This window comes from Oratosquilla oratoria, chromosome 2, assembly GCF_046742065.1.
Source record: "Oratosquilla oratoria isolate Oo_2021 chromosome 2, ASM4674206v1, whole genome shotgun sequence".
NCBI classification, from domain to species: domain Eukaryota; kingdom Metazoa; phylum Arthropoda; class Malacostraca; order Stomatopoda; family Squillidae; genus Oratosquilla; species Oratosquilla oratoria.
Window position 1 is genome coordinate 59,517,303 of NC_134778.1, and position 14,503 is coordinate 59,531,805.

Below are 14,503 nucleotides of genomic sequence, written 5' to 3' on the forward strand. Positions count from 1 at the left end.
TTTGGGATGTAACGTAGATACATTATTGTAAACAATTTACGTTTGCCTAGGTGCATATCAAGGTCTAAATAAACAGGTCAGACCGTTTGAATTATTGTTATTCCTTAGATCTTGGTGCATATTATACGTATCCACAGTACAGTATGCTACGGAATACCTAGGCTCTAGTTTTTGGGTGACATAATTATTATCCTCATTATTCTTTATGTTATCTATATACCATATTGTTATTGTTGTTGTTGCTGCTTTCATTATATCTTAATTCGTTTGCTGTTTTGAATCGGCGTCCCATCTCAAACCCGTTTTCTGTCACGCTACATTTCACATTGAATGTCACCTATTCCTGGCTTCATTCATAAAACTAATTTGTGACCTTTCGTAAGTTTTCACACATTTTTTTCTCGTCACTTGAACACTACAGAGTACAGCTGATTTTTCGTTCAATTGAATTATATTTATGCAGGACATTCGAAAGCCATTTTGCGGGCCCCGGAGCAGCAAGCTGCGGCAATATCTTCAAGTGGCAAAATATTACGTAAATCTGGACTAAGCAGAAATGAAACCATTAATGACCTACTGTAAGAACCTAAGAGATTGATGCAAATATATTTCTAATTAACTAAAGTTTATTGCAACCACTTCAGGTGGCAAGACATCACATAAAACTGAATTAAACACAGAAATGACATCATTAATGACATATTGTAAGAACCCAAGGCATTGACCATAAAATGCATATATATTCTTAATCAACTGAGGTTTAGTGCAACGGGCATAGAAGGAATGACTACTGCTCTCAACTTCGTCAACTTTTGTGAACGATTCCGCCAATTCCCCACGATTTCCAATTGGCTTCATCAATCAAAAAGGTACTACTGATGAGGGAAAAGCGAGAGAAAAGGCTAGAAGAAATGGCTAATCCACTTTAATCCACTCGGGGCCCCCTCGACACTCGGAGCCTCCTCGACACTCGGCCCCCTTGACACACGAGCCACCTCGACACTCGGGGTCCCGCCGACTTTCGGACCCCCTCAACACTCGCGGCTCCCTCGACACTCGGTGCCCCCTCGACTATCGGAGCCCCTTGACACTCGGGGCCCCCTCGACTCTCGGCCCCCCTCGACATTCGGGGCCCCCTTGACACTCGGCCCCCCTCGATACACTGGTCCCCTCGACATTCAGGGCCCGTTCGACACTCGGCGCCCCTTGACACACGGGCCCCCTCGACTCTCGGACCCCCTCGACTCTCGGACCCCCTCAACACTCGGGGCCCCCTCAACTCTCGGACCCCTTGACACACGGGCCCTTTCGACACGCGGGCCTCTTCGACAATTGGGCCCCTTCGACACTCGTGGCCCCCTCAACACACGTCGCTCCCTCGACACTCGGGCTTCCTCGACACTCGGGGCCCCCTCGACTCTCGGGGCCCCCTCGACTCTAGGCCCCCCTCGACACTCGGGCCCCCTCGACACTCGGGCCCCCTCGACTCTTGGCCCCCCTCGACATTCGGGGCCCCCTTGAGACTCGGGCCCCCTTGACACACAGGTCCCCTCGACATTCAGGGCCCACTCGACACTCGGCCCCCCTTGACACACGGGCCCCCTCGACACACGGGGCCCCCTCGACACTCGGGCCCCCTCGACTCTCGGACCCCCTCGGCCCTCGGACCCCCCTCGACTCTCGGACCCCCCTCGACTCTCGGATCCCTCAACACTCGGGCCCTCTCGACACTCGGGCCCCCTCGATATTCGGGCCCCTCGACACTCGGTCCCCCTTGACACACTGGCCCCCTCGACACTCGGGGCCCCTTCGACTATTGGACTTCCTTGACACTTGGTGCCCCCCGACTTTCGGATCCCCTCGGCATTCGGGGCCCCCTCAACAAATGGGGCCCCCTCGACACTCGGGCCACCTCGACACAGGCCCCGGAGCACTGCCACCCCCTCCCCCCGCTCCGTTCCCCTGTCTCAACAAATTCATACAGCGGCCAGCTTGCAACCTACCCTAAAGCACGGTTCACAAGAGCAATATTTCGGCACCAAGTTCCCGTTTCCTCAATAGTTTGTTCCTGATTTGCTCGTGTGAACCGTGGTTCACATGAGCAAAGCGGGAAAAAGCTGACGAGAAAACGGGAACTTGGTGCCGAAACATTGGTTGTGTGAACTGCGCTTAAGAGACTTATTCTTACTGATTTTTTTTATGTCTTCCTCTTATTATTAATATGGGTGTGGGAGCTTACTGGATCACAAAAAGGCGTGCGGCTGTCATCCAAGAAAGTCACGCGCACAGGTTCCAATCCTGGTCACGTTGCAGAGGTTAGGACCAATACTCCCTAACCGCCAGAACCAATGTTCTTTCGTGACGTCCAATCGACTCGTCCGTTCCAATGATTTTATCCTTCAATCTTTGCACGTTTGCTGCCCAGCACCTTCTGGCAGACACTCTCAAGTCTGCCAGCTGACCTGCACTCATGACCAGGCAGACATATTACATAGTCATCTGAGCTTTTATTATTTTTACCCTTCTTTTATTAATTCGAAATTTGAAACTCTTTGCATTTCCGATGAAGTCACCCTTTTATTATTTCAATTAATTAATTCAGTTTGTAATTCTATTTGTTTATTTATTCGCTTTTACTATTTTAATTCTGATTTGCTGCTGACGATTAGATTGTTTTCCTTCGAATGCACGTGAACCGTAGGATTACAATAAAGCCATCCCTGGGTCGGCGAATTCCTCGACTGTAATATTGGTAAGAACCCTTAGGCAAGACGATTACGTTCGGTCAGGTTACGGTAAGTTTAGTTTGGTCTGATTATATTTGAAGATACTGATCCACGGTCACATTTCACTAAGAATCGAAGGACCAAAAATTCAATCCCAGGTGACCGACCAGTTCAGAGGTAAGGCGATAATAGATATCAATTTCATTGAATAAGGTCAGGTTCGGGTTGGTTATATGCATTTGATCCGGGGTTACAGTCCACGAGGAATTGAATGGGTGCGTTTTTAACTTTGAATTCCAGGCCAATACTGAGGTAGCGTAATATCAAAAAATGCCCGTACGTCATATTCTGTTACAATTTGGGGACTTCGCCAGTGGGTGAGATCGTGTTCGAAAATTTTATACAAATAAGGGAGCCAAACTCATCGTAGACATCTGTTTAATCAAACTAGACTTTAAGAAGCAGAATGAAGTGGTGATACTTCTTCATACTAGTCTCAATGAAAATATTATTTATTACTATAAATACATATCAAATAAAGTATCAAGCCCAGCCAGATCATACATACTTTATCGTAACATGAACGGTGGACAAGGTGTGCGAGTGTGTGTGTGTGTGTGTGTGTGTGTGTGTGTGTGTGTGTGTGTGTGTGTGTGTGTGTGTGTGTGTGTGTGTGTGTGTGTGTGTGTGTGTGTGTGTCAGAAATCCGGTTGAATGACGTACATTGGAGTTCTGTTATCGGCTTGGGCGAAGGTGTCCCACTCCCTGTGTTCACAGAGGCCGTGGCGCAGCAGCAGCAACAGCAGCTGTCGCCCTCAAAGGGAACTATAGAGGTCCAACACCCCAAAATGTATCCTTTGCTCATTCAATATCCTCTCCCTCTCTCTCTCTTTGTCTGTCTTCCTCTCACTCTCCTGTCCCGTCCTTCTCTCTCTCTCTCTCTCTCTCTCTCCTGCTCTCGCTTCCTTTCCCTCTCATTCTCATTCTCTCTCTCTTTATCTATCTTCCTCTTACTCTCCTATCCCGTCATTCACTCTTTTGCTCTTGCTTCCTTTCCCTCTCATTCTCCTTCCTTCCCTTTCTCTCTCTCTCTCCTTTTTCTCTCCTCTTCCCCTTTGTCTCTCTCTCTCTCTCTCTCCCCTTCTTTCTTTCCCTTTTCCTTCTCTCTCTTTTTTCTTTCCCCTTCCTGTTTCCACTTCATTTCTTTCTCTTTTAAATTTTCCCTTTTCTCTTTATATCTCCCTCCGCCTCTCCTTCCCAAATCCCCCATTCCTCACTTCTCCCACTTTCTCCAAATTCCGCCCTTCCCTTTCTCCCACCTTTCCTTCTTCCGTCTTTCCCTACATCACCTCAGCGCCCCCTCCTGCCCGACCCAAACCATCAATTCGCTGCTTCCTTCCATAAACGTCATCGTTAATGATATTCCGGTCTCTGACTGACCTGGCTGACTGAGATGACAATACTCCCCCGGACGCAGTCTCAGTTAATTAGTGGCTGGCATTATATAATTCAATAATGAAGGGGAAACGCGTTAAAAGAGTGCACACGTGCAGAAACTTCTCAAGGAAGAATTTTGCCAACAATTCTTAGTCTCAAAATCGCATATATAATTCATCCTACACCGGCGGAATTAGCCTCCCCCACCTTTTCTCTATTTCTCCTCTCTCTAGATTTGCAGATATATGGTAAATATGCGTATCTGGATGTCATAGATAAAGCCTCTACCCCTCTGGCTAACGACGTGGTACCATGGAAATTAATTGAATAGCCTGGCTTATCTAACATCAAATTAGCCTGTTCTCCCCTCTGTTTTTTCCAGAACAATCCTATGTGAACATTATTAATACGCATGGATGAAAAAATGGATGCAGTGGATGGACAGACCGAATGCTGTTTAATTGAGATAGAAACAGCCTGGGAGACATACATCAATTCAGTGGTTCTTAAAAACCTTTTTCAGTGCCCGTGGCCCTTGATTATTTATATATATATATATATATATATATATATATATATATATATATATATATATATATATATATATATATATATATATATATATATATATATATATATAAATCTCGTACGCCCGTTCAATATAAATACAATGCAAACATATGAAAAAAATATGATTAGCTATATTAAATTACTGAACAAAAGTACTTTCTGTTTCAGATTAAAAAATTCAATTAGTAGGATACAATGAATACACATTATGCTTTCTCATGGTAAATATACAGTACCATTGCACTGGCTATCATGTCTCGTAGCCCCAGGTTCAAGGTTTCGTACCTTTTCGTGCTACAGGTACCCTGGGTTAAGAACCACTGCATTGATTCCTCAAATAACGCATGAGAAGGAATTGAATTGACGTGTGATGGGTGATGATGTGAATACCGAGAAAGAGATGGACATACAGACACTGAAAGGTAATGATGTCAGTACTTAGAAAAAGAATCGACAACGAAACGCTACCAGAATTGCATAACAGGAAGAAATGTGTGATGGTGTCATTAAAGAAACGAAATGAGTACTCTGCAGGATTTATGTGTCTCAGGAACGACTAGAACCCGCCCCTTCTAGGGAACGTTACCTTACGTATGTTCCTGGAAGGAAGACGGTCCGTTGTTTGAAATTCCGTTCAACGGACATAAACGTGACTTCAATGGAGACAAGTTCTCAGATTTCACCGAAATCGCTTTCACCCCTCCCTCTGAATCTGATACTGTGTAAATATATGTAACAATTCAGGAAAAAGATCGACCATGTAAAGGTTAGGTAAGAAATAACTATCGGTATTTGGAGCACACTTTTATTTAAAAAATCAGACTAATTATGCCAAGAACCCAAGGCAAAAAGAACGTTTGATAGCCAGTTCGAGAATATAAAGAAATTTTGGTAAATTTCCAGAATCACGCAAGCACGGATATTTAACATGAAACTTACGTTGTCCAATAGCTCCTAATCTAATCTAATTTAACGTAATCATTCCATAGAGGAAATAGATCTTTCAATGCAAAAATGAACAAAAAAAACAGATTTGCGTGTTACTGGAACAGAACAGAGTTTTCTAGTCGTTGATCGTATGATTTCTCGGGATAAACTTAGTTTTCAAATTCTTTATAACAGATTTCTATTTGACGTCTTCCGATCTCATTCGAGTTTGTAGTGGAATTTCTTTCAGACAATCTCCGTTCATTGACGATGACCTGTGATGAAGTGGGGAGAAAGTCAGCAAGATGGAAAAACAAACGAGGTTATTGATAGATGAATCAACAACTGTTCAATTCTGAAATGCACAGCCACGCGGAACCCTTCCGTTTTCTTTCGTCGTATTTCACCGCGTGAGGCGTAACGATCATGATTTATGCAGTCGATATTTTCGCGATTTAGGTGGCATTCCTACGAACCAAGTCACTCATATATTTCTTTATTTTGTCTTATGATTGGTGATTAATCTCCACTAGAAAGAAACTATGATCGCTTTTAATCTTCTGCTTTCCATCCGTTCTGCCACCTTTGAATCTCTTTACCACCTCCAAGGACAGAAATGCTGATTACTGCTGACGAAATACTACCTTCGTATTGCATATATTACCAGGATTCTGCTTTCATGCTCGTTAAATTTGAAAATGGTGAATACTTCCTCGACGACTTATAGCTATGATTCCTTTAATTTCATTTTCATGTAAGTTACATGGATCATCCTTTAGGGTCGTACTCGTTCAATCCCCTCTCTCACTCACACACACACACACACACACACACACACACACACACACACACACACACACACACACACACACGACTCGATGGCGCAGTGGTAGCGATCACGACCGCAGCTAGTTGTCAGTTCGAATCCCACCCAGGGCTGAAATAATTTCAGTATCGCTGAGCTGCGAGCCGTTACTTCAACTCTCGTGGGCGGGAAGCTGTGTGTGTGTGCGTGTAAGGTCACAGCATTACCCATTGATCGGTCATATATGAACTCCGATCTACGGGAGGGTAATAGCTGTCGATCACGAGTCCAACACGTGATCCAAAGACCATGGTGAATCACTCACACACACACACACACACACACACACACACACACACACACACACACACACACCTCTCATCCGTCGCCCCTTCATATTCTACGCCCGTAAAAAGGACAGTGACACTGCAAGACGGAGGGTGAGGATGGGAGCAGGAGTGGTATAAACAGAACGAGGTGCGAAACGCAATCAGCTCCTGTCGTCACTGTTTACATTGCGGTATAAAATATATTTTGTACAACCGATTCTTCACTGCACGACATTTTCTCTAAAACATTTGAATTTAGACGCTGCGTACTGCACTACGGGACAATAACGAGGTAGGTCAACACTGAAATCGTCGACGGATTCCCACAGAGTTTCGTTCGCGAATTTGGCGTTTCTGATCGCGTCATCTTAGCACGGTGAAACATGATTCGAGCACGCACGCCTCGCTGGAAGGTGGATGTGGGGAGGGGGATCAACCGTGCCCCGAGGAACCCACCATGGATTACGGAGGAAGTCACTTCCAAATAGGAGCTGACAGCGTTCTGTTCGATTGTATGTGTGTGTGTGTGTGTGTGTGTGTGTGTGTGTGTGTGTGTGTGTGTGTGTGTGTGTGTGTGGGTGAGTGTGTGTGTGTGTTCGTATTCATCTCAGCGAACCACTACTCGGTCAGAAGGTCTTCGGTTCTTGGGAAGGGAAGAAGAGGCACGGAGACTTAATCGAGGGGAAAATGGCCGTTCCAAGGTGAGAGAGGGTTAGGCTACCCCCCGAGTCGTTTATGAGACGCTGTTGCACATTGCAGGTTTTCTGGTGATTTTTCATTTTCCTTTTAATTTTATGTTCTTCTCGTCCTTGATTTTCTTGTTGCTCTTTCTTTACTCTTTGTAGTTTATTCTTTCTTACATTTATTCTTTATTCTCCCTGTCGCCAAGTGATTTTATTCAGATGGGGGAAATCCCTAGTAGTGAGAGTTAATGGATTGAAGACTGTTTGATTAAGAAAATAATTTAAAGTGGTCACACTAATCCTGTTTAACTTTCAGATATTACATTCACATTTGACAAGGCCTCTGTGCAACAGTAACCAAAAGTGTCCAATTGGTCTTACGGAATTACACCCATTTCAGTAAAATTTAAGACCACGATTATCAAAAGTACCATTTCAAATCCCAGTCTGCGTGACTGAATAAAAAACGTCACCTGACGGCAACGAGAACGAGGACAAAAGACGTGAGGCAAGAGGCACAAATCTGCATTTTCTCTTTTGTAGTTATCTATTTTCACGAGAACCATGTTTAAAAGAAATATCTTACCTCAAAAGTACTATTTGAGGGACACTTTTTGACGAAAGTATCCGTCATCTGCTAAGTTGCAACCTAAAACACATCATAGAGCATCACCTCTTGGTATTAGCTCCGGTGACGTCATGAGATGTGTACCAACCCAAGCATCTGGTAGCGAAACACGATATTCAGCGACGCTAAGAGTTTCACATCGTCTTTTGAGAGTAGTTTCGACTCCCTAGATATGACTGAAACCAAGCTTTGCAATTTAACCGAAATATCTGAAGAAGTTTTCATATTGGTGATTGGTGCTTACCTCTGTGCATGTTGGGTCTGCAATGCTGTCTTTGGGCATTCAAAAAAGCAAGGGTTAAGTGATGCATTCAATACTTTTGCAGTGTGCTCCTTCACAAAATACAGTATCACGTTCACACTACGCCTCCTAGATGCCACAAGCTTTGTAAACAATGATGTCTACAACGTAATACAGATTTTTCTTTTTCATTGCGGCCCTAGTGTGCCAGTAAAAAGGTTAATTATGGTGACTTGTTACCACTAGATAAAACTAATTTTGCTTTACACAAGTTTGATACATTATTTTAGATTGCTTACATACTATAAAACGGAAGCTTCACTACAAGTATCGCTAAGAACATACCAATCCGTTCTAGCATTTATTTTTTAATTTATTCCTATACTGCACACCCTCATTTAGCCAGCTATACCCTCTACCTGACATACGATGGCCCTTAAGTAGTGTTGGCGGATTTCCCACGTGCGGGTTGAATAATTAATCAGTACTAAAATTTTTTTTTCATCAAAACATTTAACTGGAACTTTTTAAGTTCTGTGTGATATCATGTCAATGATAGTTTTGTTGTAATTTGTGGATATGAGAGAGTGATCTCATACGGTTAAGATAAACGAGTTTAGTTTTTTATTTTAGGTCGACAAGGCCATTACATAGAACCTACTGACGAAGTCCTGATTCTGGTGACGTACTCCACAGGTTTTATTCTGGCTAACAACAACAAAATTAATTTCTCAGGGGAGGGATAGGTTGTCATCGTTGCAAAGGGGGTTGCAATGGCTTTCAGTGATAAAGCATGTAGAAAGGAGACCTTTCGGTCCCAAACGTAACCGCGTCCAACATGATTAAATTAATAAATCAATAGATAAGTTGATGGAAATAAATAGCTAAAATATAAAGACAGATTAATAAATAAATTAAATGTAAAAAAATATTTCCATTGAAATTCATCTTCGCTATACAATGACTTGATCTCTATATTTTATTCTGGTTGACACCAAACTATTCTATTCACTTCAGTTGACGTCACCGTGGCGAAGGGGTTAAGCTTGATGCATATTTGCGGACACTCATTTGTGACCCAGTATGCAAACACATCCTTCACAGTTGCGATACCAACGCAATTTCATAAACAAGAAATCTCGTTCGTGATAAGACCACTGTTTTATATGGAAATATATCAAATACTCGGCTGGGAAAGATATATTATTTGTATAGTTAGGATACGTCACGGGTGAAGCTTGGTCTTGAGCGTTTGCGATGGCGTCGTCTTCTTCATACAGTTCTTGCCAAGCCCTCCCACCCCTCCCACACCCTCGTCCTCCACTTTCCCTTGGAGGAACAACTCTGATTACATTGTATTGACTCAGTTTCTCTTCCTCGACAGAATGCCGACAGCAGGGCGGGTCACTTCAGTCGTGCCCCCGGAGGAGTACTTCAGCAGCGTCTCGCCGCTATGTCGCCGCCTGCTGGAGGACATGCGCGCCGTGCAGGAGGCCTGGGGCGACCGGTGGCACGGCCTCACCTACGAGGAGCAGTGCCAGGTCCTCGACCAGGCCATCGTCGACGAGGTGAGTAGGGAAGGAGGGGGCGCGTTAGGGCGGGTGCGAGGGAGATGGGAATGAAAATGGGAAATTGGGGAGGGGAGGGGAAGAAGTTGGCGTAGCGTACTAAGTCCCTAAGTTTGTAAGTCGCGATCCCAATTTTAATGTTGCTTTGGTCACCCACACCGATGTGCAAAAACAGTGCCCCACAATCTCTCTCTCTCTCTCTCTCTCTCTTAACACGCCTTTCAGAAGCCTTCAGGAACTACCTTGGACCCTCTTCAGAATTGGAACTACGGCTTCAGGACTGTGAGGACTGAGGTGCATATAGGGTAGAAAGGAGTATTGTAGGCACGCTGATAGGTATGATGGAGACAAGAATACATATGGTTGTGTTGTTGATACAGTTCGTACAGTTGTCTCTACTTATGAGTACCAGCATCTGTCATTTAGGAAGTTGTGGACGGCGTATATTGTAGGTCGCAGACTTACGACGTATCTTACGACTACGACTATCGTAAATGTTCGACGTAGAAGTAAACGCTCGCTACAGCAGGCGATGACAGGCAGTGCTGTGCTCATAAGTGAAGCCAACTGTACGAGGGTGGTTGGAGAGTGATGTCGGGGTACGTCGCGCATGTGCAGACGAAGGGGACCCGAGCGTGTTAGGTGACGTTGACAAAAAGAAAAAAGGGGAGCGAAAGGAGTAAACTGAGTAACCGTTTGTATGTCTATGTTTGTTTGTGTGTGTGTGTGTGTGTGTGTGTGTGTGTGTGTGTGTGTGTGTGTGTGTGTGTGTGTGTGTGTGTGAGAGAGAGAGAGAGAGTTGGGGGAACCTAAATGTTATTCACCAGGAATTTTGGATCAGGTGTCAGACTCGTGATCGACACCTATCACCATCACTGATGAGAGCTCACATATGGTCCGGTCTTTGTGCAATACTGTAATTTGCACACACACACATGCATAAAAGAAAAAAATAATAGATCCTTGTGCACTAGAGCTGGGCTAACGGCTTGCTGTGCTCTGATGCTTCTCAGCCTTGAGCGGGGACTGAACTCATATCGTTGAATTAGCTATGAGTGCGATACCACTATACCGGCGAACCGGTGTGTACGTCTGTGTGTGTGTGTGTGTGTGTGTGTGTGTGTGTGTGTGTGTGTGTGCGCGCGTGAGTGTGTGTGTGTATGTGAGAGAGAGAGAGAGAGAGAGTTGGGGGAACCTAAATGTTATTCATCAGGAATTTTGGATCAGGTGTCAGACTCGTGATCGATACCTATTACCATCACTGATGAGAGCTCACATATGGTCCGGTCTTTGGGCAATACTGTAATTTGCACACACACATGCATAAAAGAAAAAATAATAGATCCTTGTGCACTAGAGCTGGGCTAACGGCTTGCTGTGCTCAGATGCTTTTCAGCCTTGAGCGGGGACTGAACTCATATCGTTGAATTAGCTATTGAGCGCGATACCACTATACCAGCGAACCGGTGTGTATGTGTGTGTGTGTGTGTGTGTGTGTGTGTGTGTATGTGTGTGTGCGTGTGTGTGTGTGCGCGCGCGCGTGTAATCGAGGAAAATGGCTACCCCTGTGTCCTTCCGGATTTGCTCTACTTTAGTCACCTAAAAGGAGCGAAAACGAAGGAGAAGAAGAGGAAGAAAAAGAGAACACGGTGAGAAGATACACATTCATAAAATGTGTGGGGATCATGATGGTAATGGTGTGGGGGGTTGGGTTTGAATTTCTTTTGCTGTCGAGTAGCCAGTGCATCTGGGTGGTGTGTAAGGGTGCAGACAAGGCAATTCTGGCATACACCGTTACACACACACACACACACACACACACACACACACATATATATATATATATATATATATATATATATATATATATATATATATATATATATATATATATATATATGCGTGTGTGTGTATTTACCTAGTTGTATTTACCTAGTTCTCTATCAAGAACTTCCATCCCTTTCATAATTCTGTAAATAATCAGCAAATCACCTCTTTCTCTGCTCTGTTCCAGTGTTGATAGTTGTAATTTATCCAATCTTTATTCGTATGTGTGTGTTTGTGTGTGTGTGTGTGTGTGTGTGTGTGTGTGTGTGTGTGTGTAACGTTTCTTACTCTATCCAGCCTAGTAACCCCTATCATATTTCTTAAGCATTTTATCTCAAACACGTTTAAACTCTTTCTCTCTTATGTTACATGTTTCTGCCCCATACAGTGCTGTCGGCACAATCACTCCTTCGTACAATCTCCTCTTAGCATCCATTCCCAAATGTCTACTTCTCATTACACTTTAATTCCCCAAGGCATTTCCTTCTCTCAATCTACATTCTACCTCCACCTCCACTCATCCCTTTCCCACCACATTCGCACCTAAGTATCTAAAGCTATCCACTTCCTCCAGTCTCTGTACCTTAATACTCAATTCCAATTTGCTGCCATCCTCTCCCCATGTACATCTCACCACCTTACATTTACCCACGTTTATCTTCAACTTCCTTCTTTCGCACACCTTCCCAAACTCTGTCACTAACTTCCTTAATCCCTCCTCCGATCCTGCAACAAGTGCAGTGTCATCCGCAAACAACTACTGGCTAATCTACCATTCTTCTCTATTTTCTTTAACCATCTCTAATCCCCGACCCATTACCCGACATAACACCTCCCTGGCGAAATCCCACCTTTACCTCAAACCACTCACTCTCTCCATTTCTAATTCTAACACAGGCTCTACTACTTTCGTAAAAAATGTTGACTGCTCTTAACAGATTTCCTCCTATCTCGTATATCTGCAATACCTCCCACAGTGCCCTCCTGTCTACCCTGTCATAACCCTTCTTCAAATCCATAAAGGCCCAAAACACATAAAGCTTTCTCACATATCTGCCTTACCACAAAAATCTGATCCACACAACCCCTACCTGTCCTAAATCCACACTGTTTCTCACCAATTACTCCCTCTGTTCCTCTCCTAATCCTCTCAATTAAAACATTCCCATAAGCTTTCCCAATTACAATCAACAAACTGATCGGCACTCTACACTCTTTTAGACAAACATTTTACAACTTCACCAGCCAGTCCACCATCACGGCACCTCCCTTTTTTTAGACAGCCCGCGTGACACTTTCCAACCCAGGTACCATACCTGCTCTCATCATTTTAATAACTATTTTCACCTCATCTTTCCTTATTTCTCCTCCATTTTCCTCATTCATCACTCATTTTCTTGGCGCTTCCCACTTCAACTACCTTTCCCTCTCTATCCTCCTTCACATTAAGCAACTCCTTAATACTCTGCCTATCTTCCTCTTACTGTCGTCTCTTCTACTATCATCTCTCCATCTGCACCTTTTACCTTTTCTTCTCTACTTGATTCGCCTCCTATTCCTTTCTTAATTTCCTTCCAAAACATATTTTCATTACTTTCAAAAATGTCTGTCATACTCTTACCCCATTTCACATCTACTCTCCTCTTTGCCTCCTTTATCTTATGCTTTACTTCTCTTCTTTTTTCTTTGTAACTCTCATATGATTCTCTCGTCCTATTTTGTAACCAATCTGCGAATGCTTTCTTCTTCTCTTCTACACCCTTCTTTGCTTCCTCATCCCACCACTCACTACCCTTCCTTCTATTTCCTCCCGTCTCCTTGTTCCACACACCATCTTTGCACAACTTAGACTCCCTCCTTGAACCATCCCCATTCCTACTCCATTTCTAGTTCTACTTTATCCTTCACTCCCACTCTTCTCTCAGATTCTTCTTATATTCCTTCTTCTTTTCTTTCTCATTTAAGCAATTTACTCTGAGCACCTCCCTGCCTTCTGTCTTTTTCCTTTTCTCAATTTATCTTCCACTCTCAACTTAGCTTCCACCAAAAATGATCTGATATACCCCATTCTCTCCCCTTAGAACATGTTCATTCAAAACTCTTCCTACTCTTCTTCTGATTACCACTATATAGTCCATTAAAGCCCTATCTACCACCCTTCCATCCATCACCCTCTCCCAAGTGTACTTATGCTTGACTTTCTTCATAAACACTGTATTTGCTATCATCAACTCTTTCCAGACACATCTTCATCATCTCTACACTACGATATATCACTTAGACAAAATGTTGTTTCACATTTGTAAATAATAATCACGAAGAACCCACAGTCGAAGAACCCACATTCTTCTAAAGTTTCCTTTTATTCCGACTGTGGGTTCTTCGTGATTACTACGATATATATATATATATTTATATATATATGTATATATATATAATATATATGTATATATATATATGTGTGTGTGTGTGTGTGTGTGTGTGTGTGTGTGTGTGTGTACGTAAGGACTGACAAATATGGAGGTGAGGTAGCAAATGAAACGTTAAGGCTAGAGTATGGAGTTTTATTCAGAACCAGGCGTTTCGACCTCTTGGACCACTCTGGATTGCTAAGGAAGGCCCAGGAGGTCGAAACGTCTGGTTCCGAATAAAAATCCATACTTTAGCCTCAACTTTTCATTTGCCACCTCACCTATATATATATATATATATATATATATATATATATATATATATATATATATATATATATATATATAATT

General features: G+C 43.4%; 1 protein-coding gene across 2 annotated transcripts in view; it reads left to right on the plus strand.

The window, feature by feature from the left end:
* LOC143039069 (uncharacterized) overlaps window positions 1–14,503 on the plus strand; it is a 37,720-nt gene that overhangs the window by 8,772 nt on the left and 14,445 nt on the right. For both annotated transcript variants that reach the window (XM_076208927.1, XM_076208925.1), the window contains exon 2: window positions 9,731–9,914. In XM_076208927.1, coding sequence (XP_076065042.1) covers window positions 9,732–9,914 — 183 coding nt within the window. In that variant the 5' untranslated portion in view covers window position 9,731. The remainder of the gene's footprint in view (window positions 1–9,730; window positions 9,915–14,503) is intronic.